Source organism: Anthonomus grandis, chromosome 3, assembly GCF_022605725.1.
Source record: "Anthonomus grandis grandis chromosome 3, icAntGran1.3, whole genome shotgun sequence".
NCBI classification, from domain to species: domain Eukaryota; kingdom Metazoa; phylum Arthropoda; class Insecta; order Coleoptera; family Curculionidae; genus Anthonomus; species Anthonomus grandis.
In genome coordinates, this window is record NC_065548.1 from 3003567 (window position 1) to 3019123 (window position 15557).

The 15557-nt window shown below is 33.3% G+C and overlaps 2 protein-coding genes across 21 annotated transcripts in view; one reads left to right on the plus strand and one right to left on the minus strand.

The window, feature by feature from the left end:
* The window catches only part of LOC126734108 (protein held out wings), a 162888-nt gene that overhangs the window by 105177 nt on the left and 42154 nt on the right, over window positions 1-15557 (minus strand). The gene's annotated exons all lie outside the window — the stretch shown is intronic.
* Window positions 2781-5113, plus strand: LOC126734106 (kelch-like protein 10). The gene has a single exon (XM_050437630.1). It carries the CDS (start codon window positions 2930-2932, stop codon window positions 4967-4969), a length of 2040 nt encoding a protein of 679 aa, XP_050293587.1. The 5' UTR covers window positions 2781-2929; the 3' UTR covers window positions 4970-5113.

Consider the following 15557-nt stretch of genomic DNA (forward strand, 5'->3'; position numbering starts at 1 on the left):
GTATTTTTACCTATACAGCATTGGGGTCACAAAAATGGATGATAATGGTCACAAAAATGATGGATATTAATGTGTGTATTCATTAAAAGCTCTTTGACCAGGTTTCCAGAGAGATCTGGATGCAGTCAAGAGATGGGTCACAAAAAAGTTATTATTTTGTGATTTTTTGTACATTAGAACATTGAATGCACTAGAATAAACATTGGATGTTTCGGATTGAGGCGGAGGGGATATTTTGTTGATAAACATGTTTAGTATTCCATGTTGTCATTGACTACTCAATTTTAACAAAGGAAAATAAATTGATATAAAAAATTATTGAAATTAGCGGAAACTGAATTGCGTTCTTTATTATAAAAGGCAAATTTGTACTATGTTTATACTAATTAATAAGAATAATTAACGTTTTTAATTCGGCTTTTTTAAATCGCCAAATTTCGCTATTTCGCCCGGAGATATTTTCTTGATAAAGGTATTTGGCAACAACGCTCGTCGTTAATGGTGTACCTTTCGTATGGTGTTATATGCAGACACAAACAACGAAACCCGCAACTAAGCCCAAAAATTTCTTCCATATATCTATTTCACTTTATCACATCCATTTTCCCATACCGACATCCTTTTTTAGCATTAAAGATCAAGCCACTGTAACTAAATCAACGTTGCCAAGATACATATACTTTCTAGCCAATGAATTACCATTATTATTTTTTTTCTTCGTCTTTCGTGCAGTTATAGTTAATGGTAATATTGTTAATGACTTTTCTTGTCCTTTTTTTATATGACAATATTTTATGACACTGTCGCCATTGAGGACAAAATACAAGCAAATAATTTTTTTTTCTGTGTTGTGATTTATTAATGCGAATATTAGGAATAGTCATGGCATTTTGTATTTTGCACTGTTTATATATTATTGTGAGTTTTTAGAAGTTTCCTTTATAAGACACTGTTGTTTGCAAATAATGAAACATTTTGTGCGTAATAATAAACAAAAAATTATAATCCAGACTCTCAAAAGTAGTGGGAAAATTAAATTTTTATGATGCTATTTTCAGCCATTGTCTTTACAAATATCGCTTGACTTATATTTATTTATAAAATTTTATTATTTAAGTATTAATAACCGTGTCTACGTTTTTTGTAGCAGGACTTTAAGGATTTATTTAATTTACTGTAAATTCATGGTTCTTTCTATTAAATTTCATGGTTTCTCATAGCAACTTTCAAATGTGACCATAAGTTTTCAATGACATTAATATCTGGACTTTGCGGTGGACTTTCAAGTACTTTTGGACAGGTATGGAGCAACCAATTCTTTACTTTCTGTGTCTCACGCTTTGGATCATTGTCCTGGTAGAATTAAAATTTTTTTTTTAATTCGGAATTTTCGGGCGCTTGCCTTTAAATTCTGCTATATACAGTTGAAATGCTAAATAAGATATAACTTCAATCCTATAACAAATGCAGTGATGTGCCAGTTTTTTGCAAATTTGGATATATTGCGACGCCACTGAAATAAATAAATATTCTCGTCTTGGAATAAAATTCAAATTTCGCGGGTCAAAATGCCTTTAGCGCCATCTGCGGTCATCTTTGATGACGCTAAAAAAGGATAGTAAGATAGATGGATAATAATTTACTGTTGACTTGCGCGTTTCGTTTCTTATCTCTGTTACTAGTATTAAAGTATACTTAGAAGCGTTTTTTTTTTTAAATTAATAATAACATTTAAAACTTCATTAAGGAAGTCTGAAGTGGGTCACGTATATTGAGAAAATAGAAATTCATTTCGTTGCTCTCACAGCTCACATTCTTATAGGTTATAAGTAATATTATAAAAGACAAACAACATATTTGTAAAGTATTTATTGAGCATTGGACAGCATAATTAACAGGAAAATATTGACACAAATGTGTAATTAAATATACTGGTATAATCTGGCAAATTCTTCGCTTATTAGAACCAGTAAACGCAGCAAAAATAACGCGTGTGAAGCAAGCCTAGGGTTTGATGGATATCATATTTATAGTCCGCGCCCGCTGTTATTTAGCCCATATAACGCAGCAGTAGTAAGTATACAATAAATTATCAGTAAATCTGTTAAATTTATCAATTAATGTCTTTAAGACTAAATTTAAGAAATATTTCTTAATGTTGCAATTTAATGAGGTTAATTTTTAATTGATTTGTTATTTATTTTGCTTGAATTTGAGCTCCCAATCTGAGAAATCTGTTTTAAGTGGTACAGGCTTGGAAAGGAAAGATATATATTTACTTTTATTAATAATATGCTTTAGGTACCTATTTATTTTTCATTCATAAATATTATATGTATTTATTGACAGGTCTTCATGAAGATGTGCTGACTGGTTCAGTGGAGTAGCTATTAGACTGCGCCTGTAATATTTTTATTTTTTAGCTCTGTATGTTCTAATTAAACATATATTATTAAATGCCTTTTATTAATTCCTCACTACTATGATGTTGACAAAATTACGAAGTTGTTTATATTCCCCAAAAGTTGCATCAGTTTTTCCTAACTACTAGTAAGTAGAACTGAACAAAAAATTATAACTGACTAAGCTAACCTGGGGGATTGAAAAAGACTAATGGTACACAAACCTTCAATTTCAATTCCTTGAAAACCGATTCAGTATAAAAAGCTGATGATAACCCTTAAGAAAGCAAATGTACCATCAAACAGTATCGCCCAACTTATTCCCTTAAACCGGTCATACCCTTGAAAAAACCCCCCGATTGCCTGACTTCGCGAAACGTCAAACTCAATCGACCTTTGACATACTTCATCCCCATTAATTTCTTTGGTAATCATCCAAAATCAGTATCAAAATTTTTCCGTGATTTTGTTTCCTTCCCCCTGATTGCTGTTCTTAACAAAAAAGCAATCTGGCCTGCAAAAATGAAATGGGAGAGGCGAACTCGACCGTCTGCTCACCGATGGATCTAGATTCGGGTAGATGTATGAGCATCCAAGCGATGCAGGCCCTGTTCGACCTGAAGGAGAGCAATCAGTTATGTGATGCGACACTTATATTAGACGACGGCTCTGAGATCCCGGTGCACAGAGCGATCCTGTGCGCCTGCAGTCCATATTTTAGGGCTCTGTTCACCACCAGTCTACACAACAACGAGAAAAGTCGAGTCCATTTGCCGGGGATATCCTCGGAAATGGTTCACATGCTACTGGTCTACGTCTACTTGAGGAAGTTACATTTGACCGAAGAGAACGTGTACTCGATCCTGATTGCGGCCGACTACCTGTGCATCCTGGGCGCGTTGGACTTGTGCGGTAAATATTTAGAGACGAATTTGAAACCTACAAACTGTATCGGGATTTTGGCGTTTGCCAAGATTCATTTCTGCCAGAACCTGGCGGACAGCTGCTGGAGGTACATCATGAAGAATTTCTCGCAGATCGCCCTACAAAGCAACGAGATTCTCACCCTGTCGCTTAAGGAGCTGCAAGAGATCATCAATGCCGACAATTTAAATGTTAAAAGTGAGGAGACCGTGTGGGAAACCATCCTGCGTTGGATCGACTATTCCACTGAAACGCGAAAAGTCCATATCGTGGAACTGATGAAGTGTATCAGGCTCGGGTTGCTGGATACGCAATTTTTCTTGGAGAGAGTGAAGGATCATCCGTATGTGGTCGGTTGCGAGGCGAGCAGACCGATGATCATTGAAACCCTTAAATTTTTATACGACTTGGAAATGATAACGCACAGAGACGGCGAGGTGGTGACCCCCGAAATCGCTCGTCCAAGGGTCCCCCACGAAATCCTGTTTGCTATTGGAGGCTGGAGCGGAGGCTCCCCCACTAACTTCATCGAAACTTACGACACCCGAGCTGACAGATGGGTCAAGGTCGAAGAGGTCGACCCTACCGGCCCGAGAGCCTACCACGGCACCGCAGTTGTCGGCTTTAACATTTACGTTATCGGCGGTTTCGACGGCATGGACTACTTCAACTCGTGCAGGTGCTTCGATGCGGTACGCAAAACCTGGAAAGAAATCGCCCCGATGCACGCCAGAAGATGCTACGTGAGTACCGCGGTCCTGGAAGATCAAATTTACGCAATGGGAGGTTATGACGGGCATCACAGGCAAAACACTGCCGAGCGATACGATTACAAAACGAACCAGTGGACGCTGATCGCCCCCATGAACATGCAACGGTCAGATGCCAGTGCTTGTACGTTAAATGGGAAAATATACATCACGGGGGGTTTTAATGGGCAAGAGTGCATGCACTCCGCGGAAGTTTTCGATCCTGAGATAAACCAGTGGTCCCTTATAGCCCCCATGCGGTCCAGAAGGTCTGGGGTGTCGTGCATCTCCTACCACGACCAAATTTACGTTATAGGAGGTTTCAACGGAATATCCAGGATGTGCAATGGGGAAAAGTATAACCCGCTGAACAACACCTGGACTGCCATTCCGGACATGTATAATCCCCGCAGTAACTTCGCCATCGAGGTGATCGACGATATGATTTTCGCTATTGGAGGGTTCAACGGAGTGACCACCATTTACCACGTCGAATGTTACGACGAGAAGACGAACGAGTGGTACGAAGCCACCGACATGAACATTTATAGATCCGCGTTATCCGCCTGCGTAATCGACGGCCTACCGAACGTCCAAGACTACATACATAAACATAGAGATCGCTTAATGGAGGAGAAGCGACAGAAAATGATCGCCTTGGAAAACCAACGGAACATGGCAGGGATGGCTAACAACCAGGCTAATAATGCACAAGAGAACATTGCTGCCGCTGTTAATGCTAATATGCAGCAGCTCAATATTCTTCAGCAACTTAATGCCAACTTGAATCCCGCTTTGATGCCAGCAGCTGCGCCTGCGCAAGTACCTTTGGCGCCGGTGCCAAATCCTCAGCCAATGGACGTAGACAACAACGACGAGGATGGTATTCAGTAGTAGTAGTTTTATGTGATTAAGTCCATTCACATTGTCAAAGAAAAATTTAATTAAAAAAATACATAAAATGTCATATATACTCTTGCCCATAGGAAGTTAGTCAGTAGAATACCTAAGGCTGTCATTAATATATTGTCAAAAAGATTGAGGTTTTTTTTTTATTGGAAATTGAGGGGTGTGGATGGCGTAATTAGATTTCACTGCAAAACATGAACAGTTTCGTTTTAATAAAGTTTCTTTAGTAGTTACTAAATAGAGCGATTTTTAAGTAGGGATGTCAGCATCTGCTTTAAGGCAAGATACCTTGAAAAGGCTTGCAGAAGGGCCTTTGGAGCTTAAACATTATTTTTAGAGAATTTCATTATAAATCCATTGCAATTGGTTTCAATAATTTATCTTAAATAGTTTGTCTATAAAACGAGTTTAAATTCCAGGGAGTCAGAAGGGCTACAAGTAACGTGTAAAGTATTAATCTTTGGTTTAAAGCAGCATACCTTGAAAAGTCTTGCATAAGGACTTTTGGGTCTTAAACATTATTTTTAAAGAATTTCATTCAAAATCCAGTACAAGTTGTTTCATTAATTTATCTTAAATAGGTTTTTTAAAAATCGAGTTTGAATTAAAGGGAGTCAGTAGGGCTACAAGTAACAAAAAGACGTAATCTCTGGTTTAAATCAGGATAACTTGAAAAGTCTTGCATAAACCCTTTTGGACCTTAAACAGTATTTTTAGAGAATTTCATTCCAAATCCAATACAATTTGTATCATTAATTTATCCTTAATAGGTTTTATAAAAATCGAGTTTGAATTAAAAAGAGTCAGTAGGGATACAAGTGACGTAAAGTTTTAATCTCTGTTTTAAAGCAGGATAACTTAAAAAGTATTGCATATCGACTTTTGGACCTTAAACATTATTTTCAGAGAATTTCATTACAAATCCATTGAAGTTGGTTTCATTAATTTATCTTCAGTAATTTTTTTAAAAATCAAATTTAAAATACAGAGAGTCAGTAGGGATCAAGTGACGTAAAGTCTTAATCTCTGTTTTAAAGCCAAATTCCTTGAAAAGTCTTGCATAACGACTTTTGGACTTTAACCATTATTTTTAGAGAATTTCATTCCAAATCCTATACAATTTATTTCATTAATTTATCTTTAATAATTTTTCTAAAAATCGAATTTAAAATACAGAGAGTCAGTAAGGATACAAGTGACGTAAAGTTTTAATCTCTGTTTTAAAGCAGGATGCCTAGAAAAGTTTTGCGTAACGACTTTTGGACCTTAAACATTATTTTTAGAGAATTTAATTCCAAATCCAATACAATTTGTTTTATTAATTTATCTTAAATAGGTTTTTTAAAAATCGAGTTTAAATTAAAGAGAATCAGTAGGGCTACAAGTAACGTAAGTTTTAATCTCTGTTTTAAAGCAGGATACCTTGAAAAGTCTTGGATAACGATTGTTGGACCTTAAACAATATTTTTAGAGAATTTCATTCCAAATACAATACAGTTGGTTTCATTAATTTATCTTAAATAGAAATTAAAATTTTCTATTTAAAACAATTAAAAATTGATCAATTTACCCGTGTCTTGCACTTGGTCTATTGGACCTTAAACGTTATTTGAAGAGAATTTAATTTCAAATCCATTGCAGTTGGTTTCATTGATTTATCTTGAACAGTTTTGAGAAAAAAACGAATTTAAATTTAACAGAGTCAGTAGGGAAATCAGTGACGTAAGGTTTCACCTCTGGTTTGAATCAGGATGCCTTGAAAAGTCTTGCATTTGAACTATTGGACCTTAAACATTATTTGAAGAGAATTTAATTTCAAATCCATTGCAGTTGGTTTCATTGATTTATCTTGAACAGTTTTAAGAAAAAATCGAATTTAAATTCAACGGAGTCAGTAGGGAAATCTGTGAAGTAAGGTTTCACTTCTGGTTTAAATCAGGATGCCTTGAAAAGTCTTGCATTTGGACTATTGGATCTTAAACATTATTTGAAGAGAATTTAATTTATCTTAAATAGAAATTAAAATTTTCTATTTAAAACAATTAAAAATTGATCAATTTACCCGTGGTCGTCTCCATTCATTTTAATTCAGGTAGTAATAGAAGAATTAAAAAAGAGATTAAGAAATATTAAACAATTTAAGATTTATAATAATAATAATAGTAGAGCAATAATGAAATGATGTAGAGAGAAAGTAAGAAAATGAAATTTTTTGCTAAATTTATAAATTTATGAATATGAGGGGTTTTAGTTTTAATATTTCAGAAAAAATACAAATATTATGAGGATCGAGGCAGCAATAGAGCAATAAAGAGAGATGTCCAGACATACTGCCTGTACTAAAAAAAATTAGAAATAATTATGACTATACACCAAATCCGACTAATAAGGCAACTCTATAAATAGGGTTGATATTTCTCTCGCCCCATAAACGGGCATAAATAAATACCTTCCAATTCATTATATTATATCCACGATAATAACATGTAAATTACGAATAATTGATAGCAAATAGACCGTGGCCGGTACGATGTCGTCACGTATGTCGCCAAAAATGGAAGCTCACCATTTCGCCAATCCCCTTGCGGGTTTTATTTATTTATACTGGGAATTTTTTTTTAGACTTCTATATTTGGTAATTGTTGTATAGTTGTTGCCATCCATCCTCCATATAGGGATTAGAGAGTTTAGATAACCCTTGTGGCTTCAATATGGATGGATACGTCACTAGTCGTCTTGGCACCGTTGCCATATTACGCCAAATGTACTTAAAAGTGCTATTTACTTAAAACAATAGGCGAGGGGTTTAACAGGAAAAGGAAGTCTTGTTTTATACTGCTTGCATACTAAATACCATTTTTTTTTCGAGCGTCATAAAATTTTACCTAAAGAAGTGTGATACAGGATGTTTAATGGTAACCTCAATAAATTTAAATTAATAGTTTTTAAATGAACCCCCTGTAATTATATCTTATGATCGTTTATAAAACTACCGATATTTGTAAAGCAATAAAGTTAATCTCTGGTAAATTAATCGATCAATTGACAATTTGGGAGCGGTCGTCGATTATCTCATTGATATAATTGCCCTCCCCATATGAGCAATCCGATAAAAATTATTATTTATAATTTATTTAATTTTTTCCAGTTGTTATGATTTCGCCGACAGATTTCCACGATTTTCGGACGTTTTGTTTGAATTAAAAGTGAAAAAATGAGCCAAACAATAATAATAGTCTCCTCATTTTTTTAACCGAGGGCTAAAAATAGGATATTTTGAATGTGTTTAAGCCGGAAAAATAATAATTTTAAAGTGGGTTATTTTTGAGGTTTTCTTCCATAAATAAATGCGCTGCTTTTTAACATTTCTGCGTGCCAAGGTTTCTTTTTTTTTTGGTGAAATTATGCTGAATAATACTCCCTGTAATTTAAACTCGATTTTGAGGAAAAATATTTGGGATAAATTTGTAAAACCAACTTCATTGGATTTGGAATGAAATTCTCTTCAAATAATGTTTAAGGTCCAATAGTCCAAATGCAAGACTTTTCAAGGTATCCTGATTTAAACCAGAAGTGAAACCTTACGGCACTGATTTCCCTACTGACTCCGTTGAACTTAAATTCGATTTTTTCTTAAAACTGTTCAAGATAAATCAATGAAACCAACTGCAATGGATTTGAAATTAAATTCTCTTCAAATAATGTTTAAGGCCCAATAGTGCAAATGTAAGACTTTTTAAGGCATCCTGATTCAAACCAGAAGTGAAACCTTACGTCACTGATTTCCCTACTGACTCCGTTGAATTTAAATTCGATTATTAGTGAAACCAACTGCAATGGATTTGAAATTAAATTCTCTTGAAATAATGTTTAAGGTCCAATAGTTCAAATGCAAGACTTTTCAAGGCATCCTAATTCAAACCAGAAGTTAAACCTTACGTCACTGATTTCCCTACTGACTCCGTTGAATTTAAATTCGATTTTTTCTCAAAACTGTTCAAGATAAATTAGTGAAACCAATTGCAATGGATTTGAAATTAAATTCTCTTCAAATAATGTTTAAGATCCAATAGTCCAAATGCAAGACTTTTCAAGGCATCCTGATTTAAACCAGAAGTGAAACCTTACTTCACAGATTTCCCTACTGACTCCGTTGAATTTAAATTCGATTTTTTCTTAAAACTGTTCAAGATAAATCAATGAAACCAACTGCAATGGATTTGAAATTAAATTCTCTTCAAATAATGTTTAAGGTCCAATAGTTCAAATGCAAGACTTTTCAAGGCATCCTGATTCAAACCAGAGGTGAAACCTTACGTCACTGATTTCCCTACTGACTCTGTTAAATTTAAATTCGTTTTTTTCTCAAAACTGTTCAAGATAAATCAATGAAACCAACTGCAATGGATTTGAAATTAAATTCTCTTCAAATAACGTTTAAGGTCCAATAGTCCAAGTGCAAGACTTTTCAAGGTATCCTGATTTAAACCAGAAGTGAAACCTTACGGCACTGATTTCCCTACTGACTCAGTTGAATTTAAATTCGATTTTTTCTTAAAACTGTTCAAGATAAATTAATGAAACCAACTGCAATGGATTTGAAATTAAATTCTCTTCAAATAATGTTTAAGGTCCAATAGTTCAAATGCAAGACTTTTCAAGGTATCCTGATTTAAACCAGAAGTGAAACCTTACGGCACTGATTTCCCTACTGACTCCGTTGAATTTAAATTCGATTTTTTCTCAAAACTGTACAAGATAAATTAGTGAAACCAACTGCAATGGATTTGAAATTAAATTCTCTTCAAATAACGTTTAAGGTCCAATAGTCCAAGTGCAAGACTTTTCAAGGCATCCTGATTCAAACCAGAAGTGAAACCTTACGTCACTGATTTCCCTACTGACTCCGTTGAATTTAAATTCGATTTTTTCTCAAAACTGTACAAGATAAATTAGTGAAACCAACTGCAATGGATTTGAAATTAAATTCTCTTCAAATAACGTTTAAGGTCCAATAGTCCAAGTGCAAGACTTTTCAAGGCATCCTGATTCAAACCAGAAGTGAAACCTTACGTCACTGATTTCCCTACTGACTCCGTTGAATTTAAATTCGATTTTTTCTCAAAACTGTACAAGATAAATTAGTGAAACCAACTGCAATGGATTTGAAATTAAATTCTCTTCAAATAATGTTTAAGGTCCAATAGTCCAAATGCAAGACTTTTCCAGGTATCCAGATTCAAACCAGAAGTGAAACCTTACGTCACAGATTTCCCTACTGACTCTGTTAAATTTAAATTCGATTTTTTCTCAAAATTGTTCAAGATAAATTAATGAAACCAACTGCAATGGATTTGAAATTAAATTCTCTTCAAATAACGTTTAAGGTCCAATAGTCCAAGTGCAAGACTTTTCAAGGCATCCTGATTCAAACCAGAAGTGAAACCTTACGTCACTGATTTCCCTACTGACTCCGTTGAATTTAAATTCGATTTTTTCTCAAAACTGTACAAGATAAATTAGTGAAACCAACTGCAATGGATTTGAAATTAAATTCTCTTCAAATAATGTTTAAGGTCCAATAGTCCAAATGCAAGACTTTTCCAGGTATCCAGATTCAAACCAGAAGTGAAACCTTACGTCACAGATTTCCCTAATGACTCTGTTAAATTTAAATTCGATTTTTTCTCAAAACTGTACAAGATAAATTAGTGAAACCAACTGCAATGGATTTGAAATTAAATTCTCTTCAAATAATGTTTAAGGTCCAATAGTCCAAATGCAAGACTTTTCAAGGTATCCAGATTCAAACCAGAAGTGAAACCTTACGTCACAGATTTCCCTAATGACTCTGTTAAATTTAAATTCGATTTTTTCTCAAAATTGTTCAAGATAAATTAATGAAACCAACTGCAATGGATTTGAAATTAAATTCTCTTCAAATAACGTTTAAGGTCCAATAGTCCAAGTGCAAGACTTTTCAAGGCATCCTGATTCAAACCAGAAGTGAAACCTTACGTCACTGATTTCCCTACTGACTCCGTTGAATTTAAATTCGATTTTTTCTCAAAACTGTACAAGATAAATTAGTGAAACCAACTGCAATGGATTTGAAATTAAATTCTCTTCAAATAATGTTTAAGGTCCAATAGTCCAAATGCAAGACTTTTCCAGGTATCCAGATTCAAACCAGAAGTGAAACCTTACGTCACAGATTTCCCTACTGACTCCGTTGAATTTAAATTCGATTATTGCTCTTTTCTTTTCAAAATGTCCTGTTTTAAAACAGGGAGTAAAACTTTCCGTCACTTGTCTCCTTCTTACTGATTCCCTGTAATTTAAACTCGACTTTTGAATTTTTTGATTTGTTTATATATTTTAGTGTATATAGGTTTTTCATTTATATAAATTGTGCTTTTAATAAGTGGGGCAAGAAAATAATGTTTAGGTTAAGTCTAGTTTCAATTTATGGTCTACATTTGACAGGATACTTCTGGAACCGGGATGCTGTTTCTGGATTACCGAGACCATCCATGGAAAAACCGAAAATTTTTAATGTTAAGATTTATTTTTTTTTATATAATTTTGATAAAAATTATTATGTTACTTATTTGGTCATTTCAACATTAAAATCAAGTCGAATTTACGTAGCAATATTTCTTTTTTTGTAGACGAATCTTTTAGAAAAGGTATAGAGACGACCACGAGTCAAAGATTTAAAATTCATAGTTGATGGAATCTTCTGATTACCGGAATGAAGAGGATCACAAGTTAATTGGTCACGTTTTTTATAGAAAAAATGATTTTTTTGTGAGCAAGTTCTGACGAAAGTAAACAAAAAAATAAAATAATAAAATTAAAAGTTTCATAAAATCAAGTCGAATTTACAAGGCAATAAATGGGACTATTTGAATTTTTTTTACTTAATATTGATGTTAGTTAGTTAACGGGTCATTTCGAAATTAAAATCAAGTCGAATTTATATTGCAATATTTTTTGTTTAACAAGGGAAATATAGACGTACGCGAGTAAATTGGTATTCTTGTCTAAGACAAAGTTAGAGTGGACATTTGATAATTTATAATAAAAACATCTTTTGATTGATCGCAAGTTATTTGATAAAAGTATATAACTCGCATTTATAAAAAAGTAACATCAAGACGAATTTACATGGCAATAAAGCCGCTGAAGAAAACAGAAGAGAAGAGTGAGATTTCGGTTAACTGGTCATTTCTAAATTACACTCAAGTTGTGTTGATCGGGCTATAAAGTAGACCGGAGAAAACTGTGAGTTAATTGGTCATGTTAGATTTAAGCTTAAACCCTATTTAATTCGAAATTAAAATTAAATCGAATTAACATGGCAACAACAAAATGTATTGTAGGCGAAGTGGAAAAAAGACGACCACGAATAATTGGACATATTTAAGTGTTTTTTTTATAAAAAATTAAAATCCAGTCAAATTTACACGGCAATAAAGTGTACGTGAATCTCTTATTTAAGTGGAATAGAAAAGATCAGCAGTTAATTGCTCATATTTATTTAGAAATATGAAGTTTACTGCCTGGAAAAGTGCTAAAGATTAATTTACATGGGAGCAAGCAAACTGTACTTTAGATGAATTCTTCACAAATGCATTAGAGACGGCTAGTAGTAAAATTCTTATATCAGTGTACTTTTCCATAGTTAATAAATAAATATGGTCAAATTTACTTGTGATTTTAACCATTTCTTTTGGGTTTTTTTAGAAAATATCACCCCAGTGACACCAACACTCGAAAATTTATAGGTTATATTAATATCAAATTCCTTGAGTTCTATTGAGTTGATCTCCTAATAGAGTGATCACTTTTCAGACAAGTTTAATTGATAAAAAAAGACGGCCTCAAGCTGGGAGGTATCTGAGTAAGAAGCAGAAGGTAGATGCCACTTTACGATCGCATATTTCCAAACAAATCCTTGTTGTTCCAATGCAGTAAATTGTATCATTGAATAAATATGTTCCTTAGGTGCGCCGCCACATCAACATGTTTTATTTTTGTAATTTTATTGGTTGCAGTGTACCACATTTAAAAGCGAATAAGTAATAATATAATAGAGTGATTTATTAGGCATTCAGCGCAGTCTCAGCCTCTGCTACTGGTCGCAGATGTGTTAAATCGTCGACGAAATTAGTCATTAAGTCGGCATCTTTGATTGTATAGGAAAAAATAATAACATCCTGTAAAAATATGATAACCTGCAACACAATACTCCACTCTCTAATGATAATGACAAGTTTTATGAACAATGATCCTAATAGTAAAAGAAACATTACGACATCGGTTATAATAATTATGCAATGGCATGGATTTGCCCATATATGCTCGCTAACTAACGACCGCTAATTTGATGGAAACAAAAAACGAATCTTGTTCTAGTTAACCTACATTTTGTTAAATATAATTTGGCCGTGTAGGCTACAATGGAAACATACATGCTCGACCAAATGTCGCATTTAAGCGTTTTTTAATTTCTTCTCACATTTGATGTCTGTGTGTGTTTTTTTTACATAATTATTAAAAAAAAGTTTCTTGATTTATTATAAAATGTCAAGGAATTGATTAACTTGCACTCCAAAATACTTTAAAACACAAGAGCATATTTCTAAATAAATTTGCTCTCCATTTTTATTATTAGTGAACTTTGCTTTTTGCTAAATAAAATTCGCCTTTTTTGCAAACTTTTTAGCTCCTTCTGTATGCTTTAGAAGGGCGAACACTAGATGAAGGTATGACGGGGAATCGTTCGGTCCAATAAACGCCGAGTACTTTTGGCGCCCAACATTGTGGGTTTTGAATTGAATTCTTTAAATTATAAGGATAATTTCTTCATTTAAAAAAATTCCTGAAATAGTTCTTCAATGATTTTATTAGGAGAAGCTATGTTCCAATTTTTAGAACTCTAGCTCTCTTGGTTCCAGAGGTACAAGCATTTTATCTATAATAGGAATTTGGCGCCCAATATTGTGGGTTTTGAATTGAATTCTTTCAATTACAAGGATAATTTCTTCATTTAAAACAAATTCCTGAAATAGGTCTTCAATGATTTTATTAGGAGAAGCTATATTCGAATTTTCAGAGCTCTATCTCTCTTAGTTTCACAGGTACAAGCATTTTATCTATAATAGGAATTTGGCGTCCAACATTAAGAGTTTTGAATTGAATTCTTTAAATTACAATAATAATTTCTTCATTTAAAAAAAATTCCTGAAATAGATCTTCAATGATTTTATTAGGAGAAGGTATGTTCCAATTTTCAGAGCTCTAGCTCTCTTAGTTCCAGAGGTACAAGCAATTTATCTGTAATAGGAATTTGGCGCCCAACATTGTGGGTTTTGAATTGAATTCTTTCAATTACAAGGATAATTTCTTCATTTAAAAAAAATCCTGAAATAGATCTTCAATGATTTTATTAGGAGAAGCTATGTTCCAATTTTCAGAGCTCTAGTTCTCTTAGTTTCAGAGGTACAAGCATTTTATCTATAATAGGAATTTGGCGCCCAATATTGTGGGTTTTGAATTGAATTCTTTCAATTACAAGGATAATTTCTTCATTTAAAAAAAATTCCTGAAATAGGTCTTCAATGATTTTATTAGGAGAAGCTATGTTCCAATTTTCAGAGCTCTAGTTCTCTTAGTTTCAGAGGTACAAGCATTTTATCTATAATAGGAATTTGGCGCCCGACATTGTGGGTTTTAAATTGAATTCTTTAAATTACAAGGATAATTTCTTCAATAAAAAATATTCCTGATATAGATCTTCAATGATTTTATTAGGAGAAGATATGTTCCAATTTTCAGAGCTCTAGCTCTCTTGGTTCCAGAGGTACAAGCATTTTATCTATAATAGGAATTTGGCGCCCAATATTGTGGGTTTTGAATTGAATTCTTTCAATTACAAGGATAATTTCTTAATTTAAAAAAAATTCCTGATATAGGTCTTCAATGATTTTATTAGGAGAAGCTATGTTCCAATTTTCAGAGCTCTAGTTCTCTTAGTTTCAGAGGTACAAGCATTTTATCTATAATAGGAATTTGGCGTCCAACATTAAGAGTTTTGAATTAAATTCTTTAAATTACAATAATAATTTCTTCATTTAAAAAAAAATCCTGAAATAGGTCTTTAATGATTTTATTAGGAGAAGCTATGTTCCAATTTTCAGAGCTCTAGTTCTCTTAGTTTCAGAGGTACAAGCATTTTATCTATAATAGGAATTTGGCGCCCAATATTGTGGGTTTTGAATTAAATTCTTTCAATTACAAGGATAATTTCTTCATTTAAAAAAAATTCCTGATATAGGTCTTCAATGATTTTATTAGGAGAAGCTATGTTCCAATTTTCAGAGCTCTAGTTCTCTTAGTTTCAGAGGTACAAGCATTTTATCAATAATAGGAATTTGGCGCCCAATATTGTGGGTTTTGAATTGAATTCTTTCAATTACAAGGATAATTTCTTCATTTAAAAAAAATTCCTGAAGTAGATCTTCAATGATTTTATTAGGAGAAGCTATGTTCCAATTTTCAGAGCTCT

Bases quoted from the DNA above. Each gene is read 5' to 3' on its own strand.
- LOC126734106 (XM_050437630.1), top strand. From the start codon at position 2,930: ATGGGAGAGGCGAACTCGACCGTCTGCTCACCGATGGATCTAGATTCG.